The 15,167-nt window shown below is 33.5% G+C and overlaps 1 protein-coding gene across 1 annotated transcript in view; it reads right to left on the bottom strand.

The window, feature by feature from the left end:
* The window catches only part of CACUL1 (CDK2 associated cullin domain 1), an 85,603-nt gene that overhangs the window by 13,668 nt on the left and 56,768 nt on the right, over window positions 1-15,167 (bottom strand). Inside the window, exons 5-7 of the mRNA XM_012739142.3 lie at window positions 12,273-12,375; window positions 6,993-7,082; window positions 2,140-2,278 (exon numbers count right to left, since the gene is read on the bottom strand). Coding sequence (XP_012594596.1) covers window positions 2,140-2,278; window positions 6,993-7,082; window positions 12,273-12,375 — 332 coding nt within the window. The remainder of the gene's footprint in view (window positions 1-2,139; window positions 2,279-6,992; window positions 7,083-12,272; window positions 12,376-15,167) is intronic.

Below are 15,167 nucleotides of genomic sequence, written 5' to 3'. Positions count from 1 at the left end.
ACCCTGAAAATCTGATATAGTAGACAAAAATTAAAAATACTTCTGTATGACAAAACAAAAACCACCTATAGGCAAAGACAAATTAAGAAAAATATTTGTCTTGCACAAACAATTTCTTCACTATAGAAAGAGTCGTTTGAAATCAAGAAAAAAAGACTAACAAATAGAAAAATGAGCAAAGGACTTTAACAGGTAGTCTGCAGAAAAAGAAATGCAAACATGAAAGTATGTTCTGCTTTACTTATAGTAAGAAAAATGCAAATTAAAATAATTCTGAGTAAGTAATTTTTACCTGCTGCATTGGTGAAAATCCAAAAGTATAATAACATACTGTACAAACAAGGCCACAAAGAACAGGTACTTTCAAACTTTGCTAGTTAATATGCAAAATGGCAGAATCCACTATGAAGGGCAATTTGGTAATATTAATCAAAATTACAACCACATGTACTATTGACCCAGCTTTCCCACTTCTGGGAATTTACTCTCCAGATATACCTGCAACATGCCCCAAATTATCCACATACAAGGTTATTCACTGCGGCACTGCCTGTAATAGCAAAAGACTAGAAGTATTTCAACTAGTCAGTTACCAGGGACGGGTTAAATAAGTTATACTACATCTGCACAATGGAACTACTGTAAGAAATAAAAATAAGGTCAGATATTGTGCTTGCTTGTATCTGTATGTAAAATAAAGAAAAAAAAATACCACAAGGAATCATCAACATGGTAATTTGATGGGATGGGAGTAGACAGATAGGTGGGTACAAAACTTCTCAATGTATACTTCTTATATCATTTTGACATCTGAACCATGTAAATATACTAATTAGTCTTCAAAACTGAATAAGTAAAATTAATATGGCATTAAATGGCCTCATTCTGTGTATGGAAATAATACCACTCAATTAATAGTTAAGAAATTCTGCCATTAATGTCAGAAATATTGCAATTATTATACTCAACACCTCCACATGCAGGAGAAACTAGCTATGGACATTCCAGCATTTCCTATTGGCACTTCCCTCCCCTAGCCACAGTAAGGCGGGTGTTCCAGGCCCATCTATACAGCTTCATTGAGCCTTTCCTGTGTTAGCTGCCAGTAAGGGTATAAATGATCAGTGATGACTCAATGCTCCCACTCCCACACAAATACAGGACACATAAAGGTAATAAATGCCAATCCATGGACCAACAAACAAACTATCTGCTTTCTTTCCTAATCTGTGCTGAAACTGGAGACTTAGTAACAATGATCCTAGTCAAGGCTAGTTTTTCTGAAATTCAGTTTGGCTTCAGAACCTTGGAAAGATAAATATCCATCCCCTGCCCTAGCCAGATGAGTGAGTCAATACTCAACCTTCTATGTGTAGACACAACTATGCATAAGAAATGCCAGGCATATTTCTTTTCACAACTTTCTTCCTGAATGTCAGGGATCCAAATATAACAGAAGACATGCAAAAGTGCTAAAGTATAGATTATGAAAAAGGTATTACTTAAATGATCTGGTAATGTAACAGGGTGTTTTCCCATAGGGAATCACAAAATATATTAATGTATTTTAGTTGAAAAATATACTTTGTAAGATTTCCTGGGATATTGCCATGATAAGATGCAAAAAAAAATAGAAAAATGAGCAAACTGTATATATCAAAACCAAGGGAGGCAAATTTTCTAGACATGTATAAAGAAATACCCCAATTTTAAAGAAACAACTAGAATTTAAAGCGTAAGTGATAATATGAAATATAGAATTTAAAGCCTCTTTGCCAGTGTAGTCGTAAAAATACATTGGAACTGATCATAGAAACTCTATGTTTTCCCATATGCTCAGGACTAACAGGAAACAATCAAAGTTGGAATAGCTCTTGGAGGTTGCCCAACTAACTGCCCACGCAAGGAGAAATCCCTTTTTCAAAAGGCATGTAATGAAGAGCAACTTCCACAACATCAAAACCCAGCTTCAAATTTCTGCAGACAAGGAGCTAACTATCTCTTACAGTGGCATCAGTACCTCTCTGACTCTTGGACAGTTAGTTCCCATTCTAAGAACCTTGACATCTCTCCCTGCCAAGCCAATCTGCCCTAGGGAAATGGATAGACTTTGTCGCTAAAGGAAAAAAAGCAACTTGCCTTGTAAAACCATTCTGTATAAGTTCTCTTTGAAGTTTCTGATCTTGAGCAGCATATTCAGAAAGTTCAGATTCCACAGCCGGAGGGAGAATGTTTGGAATAAATTTAGAAAATAAAGTTGGAGCCATCTGAACCCACTCTGTGAGGGAACGAAAAGATTCATTAAGAAAATCATACAGAAAAATTAAATGAAATGCAAAAGGTAAAGTTTTCTTTTGTTCAAAGAGTAAAAGCATATTAAACTAGAAATTTAAAATGGGAAAAAATTAATGCAATCTCATTCTGCTAAAGAACATAACAAAGAAGTTAAATTTCCTTTCTAAAAATAATTTATAGTATGAAGAAAGCAGATACTTTTATATTTTACTGATTTAACAGAATTTAATAAAAATCCCCAGGAAATTTCTTAATTAATCTTATAGAAAATTCTAAATATGGAGGAAAACATGTATGAGATTACTAAACAATTCTGGATGGAAGGGGACTTGGAGGGAAGGGACTCATTAGAAATACCAGCCCTATTAGCCATTAATTATTAGGTTATTAGGTATAGAGTGTCCGATTTCCTTAAATACTAACTTTGACACAGTTGATTTCTCTGACATTTCACTTTCACACTTCTTGGTTTGTTTGTTTTTCTTTTTATTGTGAAGGTACATCCTCATTCTTTCAAATGCATGTTTTGGCTTATGATTATCTTTCAAAAATATTTTTTACAGCAATTTTTGTGAAACCATGGGTAAGTCAAAAGGTGAATATGAACTACATCGTGGAACCGATGCAGCACAGACAGCTTGAAGTATCAATGAGATGTTTGGGAAGGATGTGGCTAATGAATGCACAGTACATCAATGGTTTGAGAAGTTCCATTCTGGTGATTTTAATCTTGAAAATGAGCCATGCAGGTGACCTGAGACCAAGGTGGATAAATGATGAGCTGAAAGCTGTAGTAGAAGTGAAACCATCTCAACCTACACATGAATTAGCAGCAAGGTTTGACATTACTATTCCAACAATATTAGACCATTTGAAACAAATCAGCAAGGTAAAGAAACTGAAGAAATGGGTTCTGCACGAATTAAACAAGTGTCAGAAGAGCAATCATCCATAAGCTTGCCTTTCTTTACTGTCACAACATAAAGGCAAACCATTTCTATGCCACACTGTGACATGTAGTGAAAAATGGATTCTTTTTGACCGCTGCAAGCGTTCAACACAATGGTTGGATATAGATGAAGTGCCGAAACACAGTCCAAAACGAAATATTCATCAGCAAAAGTTACCAGTGTCTGTTTGGTGGTCCAGAGCTCGTATCATCTACTACAGCTTCATGAAACCTGGTCAATCAACTACAGCGTATGTCTACTGCAACCAATTGTATGAAATGATGAGGATGCTTGTGATTAAGCAGCTGAGACTGGTCAATAGAGACAGGCCAATCCTCTTGCAATACCACATGTCCCAAAAAACAATGTTGTTCAAACCACAGAAACTGGACTTGGAAACGGTCATCCACCATATTCACCAGACCTTGCACCAACTGACTACCACTTCCTTCCAGGCTTTGGACCATTTCTTACAAGGAAAAATATTCATTTCTCAACAAGCTGTGGAAAATGCCTTTCACAATTTCATCACCACTTTCTCTCCAGGGCTTCTTTGATGCTGGCATAAGCAAGCAACCATTAAGATGGCAAAACTGTGTTGATAGTTTAGGTACATACTTTGATTAATTGTACTACTTCTTGTTTGAGATATAATAAACTAACTTATGATTAGAAATCAGACATTTCATATTTAATGACCTAATAAAACAATATAATGGCCCCAGAATAGAATAGTACAGGTTAATAGTAAGTAAACATACTGGGGGAAAAAAGAGGCAACACAAAAAAAGGGTGGGGGTAGGGATTGAACATTTAATAAGTGAGCTGGAGGTAACTGATAACTTTGAAAATAAATATTTTTTTTGACCCATGCTAAATTAGAACAAATTAAATATATATAAATAGAATTAAGTGGTTATCAAATTATTAAGAAAAAGATCAAGAGACTAATCTATAGAAAATAAAAAGGCAAAAAGAAGTCACAGGGAAATATCTGCACCAGACATGACAAAGATGAATTAGTATATTATAAATAATTTGCACATATCAGTAAGACCAAATAAATGAGTAAAGACAGGACCAGATTATTCACAAGAAAAAATAAAGAGAATATTCAAAAATTGTTAATATTCAAAAAATTAAAGTTAAAATAAATATACTCTCTTCCCTTGACTCAATGAACATTAAATATAAATAATACCCACCTGCATCAAGGGCATGATAAAACCAGTATTCTCCTTCCTTGGTGGTCCTCAATTAACAGTTATCCCTTTTGAATTGTTTTGATCTAGCAATCTAGCCCTTTCAAATGTTCCTTTTAGGAAAACATTTTGGAGATACACACATACACACACACACACACACACACACACACACACACACACACGCATGTATATACATATATATACACACCATAAAAGTGTCAATGCTCTTTAATCCAGTAAGCCTACTTTTAAAACTATAAACTGAGTAAATAATTCTAAACCAGAAAAAGCCTTGTTTGATGCTGTGGCATGCTGTGTCAATGGTCAAGTAAAAAAAGTGCAGGTAAAATATGTGAAATAGGAGAATAGGTTAAGTTAAAGATAGCAAATAAGTACTGCAAATAATACAAGGGCCAAACCATTCACCTTGCACAAACTCATGGCAAAACATTTTCAGTAGTGTCTATCCTTCTAGCTCAGCTCAAATATGGCTTTAGAAAGGTCTGAATAACATGCTCCCAGGAATTACTAACCAGTCAGAGTTGGCAGAAGGCAAACCAGTCTGATATTTTATGGAACTCCAGGTGATTATTAAAATAAAGATGAAGAAACAAAGAAAGTGTGTGAGTATTAAATGAAAAAAGGTAGAATAGGATTGCTGAAACTATTTCTAAACTGAGCTTCTAAAGACCAGACAGAAACACAACAAAAATGATAAGCCATCAGAATCTCTAAGAATTAGAGCTCAGGAATCTACAGCTTGAAGAACTCTTAGGTGATTCAGATGCAGTCATATAAAGATCAGCACTTGAGAACCACTGCAATGGAAGAAACTTTTACATTCAAAATTCAACTTTTAAAATATTCTAACCTTAATCTACCAGGTGAATAAAATTGCTTTAATAAACCAGGAACATAACAGGCACTGGCAAGACATGTAAATGTCAAAATTTGTTTAAAAGTATCTCAGAAAATGCCCAGGGCAGCAAAAGGTTAGTCAGTGATAAAATTCACCTTTTCAAAAGGACAATTCTCAAACACAGAATTTTCCTCACAAGTAGTATAAATCCTATTACAAGAGCTTAAACCTGGATAAAATAGCTTTAGATAAACATGTATCTACAATTTCTGCTACCTTTAGTGATTAGCTTTATTCTGCAATTTTGTTACTTATGATAAAAGCCAGAGCTGATAAAGCTGCCTCCTTGGGAGGTAGAATTTGTCATACTACACTTGGATGCCTTCTAACATAAATGAAAAAAAAAATCATTCATAACCTAGCACATACAGAAAAATCATGAGCCATTTTATCACACTGTAGTAAAATAAATTTCAAAATTCTGAGAAACTAGAAAAAGAAACATATCAGCTTATTGGACACTGCGATAAAATATTTTTGTTATGTTATACAAGTAATTACTTTATACAAGTAATTTCTGTTAAAAATTATAAAGAATAGAGCTCAAGACCTACATATAAAGTTAGGTAACAGTAAATCTGAATACTCCAGAAGTCACTAATCGTTTAAAGTAGCCTAAGAAGGTGTTTCTAAAATCACAGTCCATACTGCTGGTACCAGTTTTTACCTGGTTTCCATTTTAGCTAAATTCTGACATGTCTTTTAAATTAATTAGGCAAACAAGCATCAATAAATTAAAATATTATAAAATAACCATTAAACTCAAATTGATAGTAGTAACAGCAGTTAATGTTTGCATGCTTATTATGTTATTAGGTACTGTGTTAAGCTCTTCACATCATGTTTTATTTCATTTAAGCCTCACACAACAAAAGAATTTCATGAAAAGGTAATTAGTGTCTAAAAAGCATCCTTTGTGTTTATGGGTTGTAGAATAATATTCTACTCTGACAATTTATATAATCTCTCTCCCATAGACATTTTATAATTGGCTAGTTTGAGATTCTGGCTTACAAACAGGAAGACATATATAAAAGCACCTTGGGATTACTTTAAATCCACAGTGTTGTTATTCTAAAATACATACACTAAAATAATTTATAAACCATGCCTTTGAGTATAGTGATCTTTGGCTTCTGACTCTGTTCTTCTGATTATATCTCTCCCCAAAACATCCTTATGAAATGACTATAACTTTACCAACACTTCTAGCTTCCATGCAAGAAACATAATAGGCCCAAGAAGATGAAGTTGTGAATGTGAATGTCTGTGCATATTTGCAGCATGGGGTAGAAAGTGAAGGAGAAACCCTCTAAATAATAAAGACTGAGATTCAGACCAAACATGAGATTCAATTTTATCCAATGTTTATCCTACAAATTATTTCTTGTATTTCCCTCACAGGTCCTACAAAAACCAAACTGATTGGTTTTCACAAGTAGAGAAAGAGTTCCAAGTGAGTTCTGAGTTTACATTTCACAATGATGAATATCTACTCAATTTGTTCTAGCAAATCCAAATACCATTAGGCCTCACAAAACACACATAGAACCACTTCCCTCTTGGGAAAGGCTACAACATAAACAAACAGGTCCAATTCCAACAGAAGTAACGAACATTTACCTGGTCTGAGAGTATATAGGCCTTTCACAATATTTGCCATAGTTGAAGGTGTGACCTGAAATGGTGTTGACTGGGCTTCTAGAAGTAAAGCTGAAATAAAAAGAGAAAGTGGGTTTAAAAGAATGTAAACTTAATCTGATTGTCAAGGTTTCTCTATTACTATTTCACCCAGAGACTGAAGGGTAAACAAGTGTAAGAAAGAACAGCCCAAGAGGACAAATCAAGAGTTTATATACTAAGGAAATTAAAAAAAAAAAAAATCCAGTATAGCAGAGCTCAATCTAACAGGTAAATACATAAAGGTCCGCTAGAACACTAAGTGAAATGAATCAGTTCATGGAGGTTCTGAGAAGTAGTTAAGTAAAGCTATCTAAAAGCAATAGTATTCATGGTACTTAGTAAGTGAACTGAAAGTGCTTCCATAACATTTGGGGAATAAAATATCATAAAATAACCACCCCCCAATCATTTCTCCTTCCCTAAGTCATCATATTTGAGGCTCTTCGCATTTTTCTGAAAGACACATACTAGTAGTTTTAGTAACTGTGATCAGAGATGGAAATTCACTTTTCCAAATGCTACAGCTGCATCTACTTTTTTCTTATGAAAGCTAAGGGCTAGAGATAATGATGGCCCATCTTTCTCATTTTCCTGACTTAGGTAACCACATGATCCTGACTCTAAACATGACAACAGAGTCAGTTTTCTTTTGAATTGTCATACTGCCACATAAACACTTTATTTAAAAAATGTTTAAGAGATTAGGAGTAATTGCTCTGGATAACATTACTAAGAGATACAATCAAATTCCATTATTTAGTGGATACAACAGATACTACTAACTAACCTAAAATAGCTCATTTTTATCTCTCAAAGACCTGCAGTTTACTAACAACAAAAAACCCGGCATGATTTTACACTAAGCCAGGCTTGCAAAATCATATAAACTTATTTTCCTTTGTCCCTGCCTTCCTAAAAGTGGAAATGTCATTTTACTAGGCCAAGGAGAATTTTATAGTTTCAAACATACAATGTTTCATTTGAATTTATATGATGAAGGTCATCAAAGGTGTACTGTTCAAGTTTGTCCTTCCAATTTTATCATCTGTTGATAGTTACAATCTTGAATGGCATGGATAAATTTTAAAGAAGAAAAATGTTAAGTATTTCAGAAAATCTTTTGCTTTAAAATGCAATGTTTAATTACTGAAATTCTAAATGTTCGTTTCTGAGAGTCTCTTCTACTAAAAGTTCTAATTTCAATCTGTACCCAAAATCCAAGTGCTCTCTATATATCCATCTTCCTACTTTTTTACCATTTGGGGGACTTTAATTAGCCTTTTTCCCACTAACTCTTCATATTCAACCACATACTACTTATGTGGTCAAGTATATACATTTACAAACCACCCCTATCATAACTATAATCACCTATGTCAAATTAGATAGCTATGAAGAAATGATAAATTAAATATGCTACAAAGATAGATATAAAAATGTATATAATTTGAAATGAATTGAAAATAAATTACATTCAATAACAAAAGATTATTGGAGTTGAGAAAGTGTTATAACATTTCGCTAAAATCCTCTCCACCTAAACTCCTTTCAGGAATTTAAAAGATTTTCTAGTTAATCTCCCCTTTTAAGGAAAAAGAAATAGGAATTTGAAGGAGAGGTAACTTGACAGAGGAAAGAGTATTTAGCAGGTGCCAGGTACTTTACATACGTTTAATTCTTACGTGATTTAATTTAGAATTGAATTTCTCACAAACTTTATCATCATCTACCTTATTTTTATAAAACAGATAAAGAAACTGAGGCTAAAAACAAAACAAAACAAAAACCACTGAGTAAGTCATCCAAAGTCACAGAGCTTTCCTATGATGAGGGTTTGAGAAGTAATAAAAATAGAAGAAAAATACAAAGTCACAGAGCTAGCTAGTGGCAGAAGAGGTTCCAGAACTTGTGTTTTACTCTAAATTCTGTACTCTTTCTACTTTACCATACCACCACTGAAATGCTGTTTTTATATGCAACTAGAATATAATGTTACCCTTATAACAATTTTCTTCTAAAAATCATATATTAAAGAAACAAGCATCCTCTAACAACCCCACTGATTATAAATGTCAAACCATACAGTTTAAAAACTATTCTAGCTTTTCAGATAACCTAGATAACTTCTAATCTTAATCACTTTCTTCACAGATGATAACATTCAAGTCTAGACAGGTTAAGGAAGTGCCTTGCTAAAAGTCACATACTTTTTATACCTGAATTGACACCAGAACCAAGTTTCTCTGTTCATTCAAGTATTCTTCTGTGCTACAGGCTTGCTCAGGGGCTTCTCTCCTTTACTAGTGTGGGAAGCAATTCTCAAAATCATAACTAAAACTAACTCTTGACTTCAAAAAATTTTAAACTACAAGGCGGAATTTCCTAAGGAAATTTATTAAAATGTAATCATTGAAAACTCTCTATGCAAACTGAACTATAAATCTTCTACTACAAAATCCAACATATTACATTTTTTTAGGAAATTGCTACCATTAGCTGACCCCATTGCTACATATTTATTCTGTCACATTGGTTCAGAATCACCAACACAAATACTACGTAGATACCTTGATCCACGTAGATCCTAGTAGTTCTGCTGTTTTCAGAGTTAAATTCAAATAAAAATTAATTTCAAAGGAAAACAATTTTACTACTGGCCAAAAACAGAAGCTACTTTATTTTATAAGCAAATATATATAAAAATGATTATACCATGGAGGTGCCAGAAAACAAGCTTTACCTCCAGTAAGAAGTCACTGTCTTCATTCATGAAACATACTATTAATGAATAATATGGGGCATTTAAGTATCAATTCTTTATTAGCAGAGAGGGTGTTCACTTGGCCTTGTTATTTGGTTTTAAGACATGGCCCCCCAATTTTTTTTGAATCCCCCACTGAGAAAAGGGATCCACATCTTCTCTCTTAGAATCTGGGCTCTGTGACCACTTCCCCAGTAAAATATAGTAAAAGTGACACTGACAGTTTTTGAGCCCAGGACTTAGGAAGCTGGCAGTTTCCATTTCCTATATCCTTTGATAATCATTCTTGGAGCAAACAGGAGAGAAATCAAAGCTAGCACCACTTAGCAGCCATGTGAATGAGCCACAAGGAAAGCCAGCCTCCCGGTGAGCCACGTCAGCCAGTGCTGAGCAGAGCAGAGCAGAGCCAAGCTGCCCCACCAAACCCTCCCTAAATTGCAAAGCAAAATAAAAGACTATTGTTTTAAGCACTATGTTTTTGGATGATTTTGTTATCCAGCAATAATAAATGGAACATTAGCATTTCCAAGTGTATCTGAAGCCACAAGAAGGAATTACTGATCAGATTTTATAAAGTCGCAGGAATTGAGTGCAGTTATTTGTTTTGTTGGATAGGAAAATGTATAACCAGAGACAAGACATCAATCCTTAACAGCTGTGTTATTATTCATTTTAATCTCTCTCTATTTCAGTTTCTCCATCTATAAAATGGAGGTGGTGACTGTATCTATCCTCTAGGGTAGTGAGAATTAAGTTAATATTTGTAAAGTGTACGGAACAGATCCTACCACATATAAACTGTGTGTGTGTTTAAAAACCTTTTGATGATCATCCACACAGCATAGTTCAATGTCTATAGAGCCCCTTGTTCTGAAGCCCAACCCAACAAGACAAGCAGTCACTTTTTGTATCCCGTACTCTTAAGTATAATGCCTGGTAATTGCTCAGTAAGTATGTGATAAACTCAGTTTTATCCAATTTACAAAATAAGTTTACTTGAAAAAGAAAAGGTATATTCACCTTTAAGTGTAATTTTTATTGAAAGCCAGACTATATAATAAACAAAGGGAAGAAATAATCTGTTTATATTTTCTCTCACCAGATCTGGGCTACTACATTCTTTTGAATATTCTTTTTGCATATGCCCAATAAATTGATTTCCAAATTACTGGTAAATATAAAAACATATTTACAAAATAAATGGGCTTTTCAACCACATGGTAACATTTCCAGATAGAATTTTAACAAGGAAGACTTCAAAATGTTCTTCTCTATTTTGCAACAAAAGCAAAAAGAAAACATCACCATTAGAGGAAATACTTAAGTGGTTACAATTAATAGCTGAAATATCTCATGAGATAATGTTTAAAGATGTTTTAAACATCTCTCCAGCCTTAAAAAAAAAAAATTTCATGTCATACTCCTAAGATCCTAGGCCTCTATTCTGATTCTAGAATCTCTTGGAAACGTAATAATGAAAACACATATTATCTTCAACTACACTAGTATCTGAAAACCCTGCCTTTCTAAAATAAACTGGGCCAATGTTTAACAATTCCTTCTCTTAATTTAAAATGAAAAATGAAAAAATAGTTTGTGGTCAAGCTTAAAACAATTCTTTTGTAAATTCTGGTAAAACTTCATTATGATAGAAACTATGATTAACAGGAGAGCAAAAATGCATACTGCATATCTGAATATGTGCCAAATTCTAAAAAATGATTTGATATATATTGCACAAAATGAGCTTTTAAAGGACACTGAGACATTAGGTTGTAGAGACTTCTTAAACCCTATCTGGAAAAGTATATTCTTTTAGGAAAGGTAGGAAGAAATGCCACCTACTGTGAAGGGGCAGAGGACCTGAGAATGGGGAGGAGAAACTGAGCTTGGTACTTTGATCTGCTTATTAATAAGCTATGTAACCATGTTAAATATTGTACAAATCCTAACTCACAGAAGAGGAAATGCAGGGCCACAAGAGGCAAAAAAAGCTTGCCTAAAATACGTAGTTAGTAAATGACAGAGTCAGAACAGAGAAGGATTTCTGCACTAGAGAGTAAAAATTAGAGAGGATTTTGTACTACCATTTCAAAGACACAACACTGCATTCCTTCTAGAGTTATTGGTAATAAAGTTAGGAGTGAATTTCCTAATAACATATCCCCCATTGTCAGGGAGGAAAAAAAAAGACAACTAGCATCAGGCCAGACAAAAAAGCATGTCCCATGACCTGGCTAAGCTGCTCCTAGCTCATTGGGTGACCTTCAAGTCACATTTTCAATTCCTCAGTGTCTCTCCCTACAGAATAGGGTGGCATTCAACACCTTCTGCTATCTGGTTCAGAAGATGCCAACATTGGGGTTTATATGACAGCGTTCACAGACTTTAAAAAAAAAAGAACAACGAAAAATAACTGATAGTATTATCTCAACCCTCTAAGTTGAATCATTACTTACGCATTAGGCTGTAAATGTGCTTTTCTGCAACATGTTCCGTAAACAGCTTTATAAGGTCATCTTTTAAGTCTCTGTTAAGCTTGGTTTCGATGTAAAACTTATTCTGAAAAAGAAAATAAATTCTTTTTCATGTATCAATTGGGGAAAGTCTAATGAACTGAAGCACTAAATATTATTAAATATTATTTTAGGAAACTATAAATAAAAGCATCAATTAAAACAAAAAAAACCCAACATCGAACAACAAAAACCCTGCTACTATTAGTTACATGTCTTTCTGGCATGGGGTTGAAAGCATAAAAAGATAAAATGCTAGGAACCATACATCTCCAAAAGAACAATGGAGATACCCAACATTAACTAGACGAATGTACATACATTACGGAAGCATACTGTATGGCATGCCCTTTAAAAATACATCATCATCTAATGAAAGGTACACCACTTATCAATGGTCTGGCTGAAAGCAGGCAGTGAGCACGTACTGGCTTGACTCCCCAATGAACATTCAACTTCAATGATTAGTCTAATGCTTATGGCATTCCCTAGGGACCACCTTTGTTTGGTTCAGAGGTAGACACTCAAGGTAGCCCACTCACAGACTTAGAGAAACGTTGGATTGAGGGAAAAGTTTCTTACAGTCATAACCATGAAGAGAACAAGATAAAACAGATGTGTGGACAGCAAAGAGACATAAAGAACCTGAATTCTTGCTAACACTGTTGAACCATGAATTCAAACAACATTGCAGATAGCCTTATTTCTGGGGTTCTACAGAAGATACTTTTCCTTACTTACTTAAACCACTTTGAATCATGTTTTCTGTTTCTTGCAGCTGAAAGTACCGACTAGAATGAGTGTCAAGTCAAAAAGATCGAATTTGTTCATATAAAGTGTAAATTTGATGTATAAGAGCGGAAAACACAAAAAGGAATATATTAACAAGTTGCTCACTGATTGTCTCTTAATTCCTAAGTTTTTTTCTCTGTTTAAAAAATTATAAAAATAAGATATAGAAGGTTATAAAATAAAAAGCATGCAGCAAAAGGATATGCAATAAAAAGAAGTCTCCCAACACAGACCCTCTGTCCCATTCCCAAAGGTCCATTCTACATTGGGAAAACTTTCATATATTCTTTCTACATTGTTCCTTGCATATATGTGAATGTGCTTTTTTATTCCCTTAAAAAAAAAAACTCATTCACTAATTAGGAAATATTACACACTGCTTTGTACCTCGTTTTTTCACCTACTGTGAAGTCTTGGAAGATTTTTCTCTAAAAGAACAAACGTTATTATTTTTAATTGCATATTTTTCTACTGTCTTCCATGAATTATTTAAATAATAGTCCCCTACTGATGATAATACAGATTTCCCCAATGTTTTGCCATTAAAAATAATACTGCATAATTCTTCCATATATATTTGCATATATTTATAAGTTTATTTGTATGATAAATTCCTAGAGGTACAACTCCTGAGGTAAAGTTGGCGCATTTTTAACTCTGAACAATATTGCCAGATAGCCTTCCAAAGGGGACTTATATTTCTACCAAAAGTGTGAAGAGCTTGTTTACCCATAGATTCACCAGAACTGAATATTATCAAACCTTTTCAATTTTACTAATCGAAAGAGGTTTTAAAAAAAGTTAATTTGCATTTCTTTAACTATGATGTTGGGTATATTTTCATGTTTATATGCCACTCATTTCTTTTTCTGTGATCTATTCATATCCTTTGTCTATTTTTCACAGAAAAATAGGATTGTTGGTCTTTTTGTTAATTCACGAAAACTTATCAAGGAAAGCAAACCTGTGTCTTATGTTTTTCAAATTTATTGCAGTTTTTTCCCACCTACTTCTACATTATAGTATTTTGCTACACAAAGGCTTTTAAATTTTATATTGTCATAGTCATTCTTTCACGACTTCTAAGTTTGGGTCTCATTTAGAAAGGTGTTTTTTCACTCTAACACTATGTATGATTTCTTCTAGTCTTCTTCACATGTCATTTTTCAAAACTTACACCATTTCGAATTTGTTATAAAGAATAAGGTTTGATCAGACTCCCTCATCCTCAACTGTAAAATGACTACCAGTTGTCCTAACACAAGGTATGGAATAATCTATTCCTTCCTTACTGATTTGAAATATCACCTTTTTTATTAAACTCCCTACATTAACTTCAGTCTACTTCCAGGCTCTGTTTCTTGATCTCTGCACCAATGACAAATACTTTTAATTACAGTAGCCTTCTTCATTTTAGTATCAGGTATGGCCTATCACCTCTCCTTTTCCAACTTTTATAGCACTTTTCTTAACTATTTGGGGTTTATTTCCCCCACATTATTTTCCTCTTTGGAAATATCTAGTGAAAATTTATTTTTTAATTAAATTAATAAAAATTTCAACTACAAAGCTACTTTTACAATTGAGATTTTTGATTCAAAATTTAAAGCAAAAGTTGATTCGGCAGTATACTTTAAAGTCTTTGAAGTAAATTAGTCATCTCTTTGAAACTTTGTAGTTTACACACAAAAATAAAAGGTAATATAATTGTTTAACTCCCAAAGGAAATTTTTCTGCATTTATAGTGGGTTTCTCTCCTGGTATATTGTCCTAGTAATGTTTAAGATTCTCATGCATAGCATTTTAATGTGTCCTTCCTACTCTTTACTAAATAACCAGAATTCATTAAATAGAAATAGTGTGAAAACTTCAAAAGTACTTAGAAACTCTCACTTTACCTCTTTAAATAACAGAGGACATTCAACTTTTTCTCAGGTACAATAATGTTAAGTTTCAAAATTCTGAACAAAAATATATGTCTTTATTTGACCTCTGTGTCTTTTAATAAGAACCTTTTCTGGTAACTTATGGTATCAGACACAATTT

Source organism: Microcebus murinus, chromosome 14, assembly GCF_040939455.1.
Source record: "Microcebus murinus isolate Inina chromosome 14, M.murinus_Inina_mat1.0, whole genome shotgun sequence".
In the NCBI taxonomy this organism is placed as follows: domain Eukaryota; kingdom Metazoa; phylum Chordata; class Mammalia; order Primates; family Cheirogaleidae; genus Microcebus; species Microcebus murinus.
The sequence above is the reverse complement of the archived record's forward strand: the minus strand, read 5'-3'. Positions and strand labels throughout refer to the sequence as shown.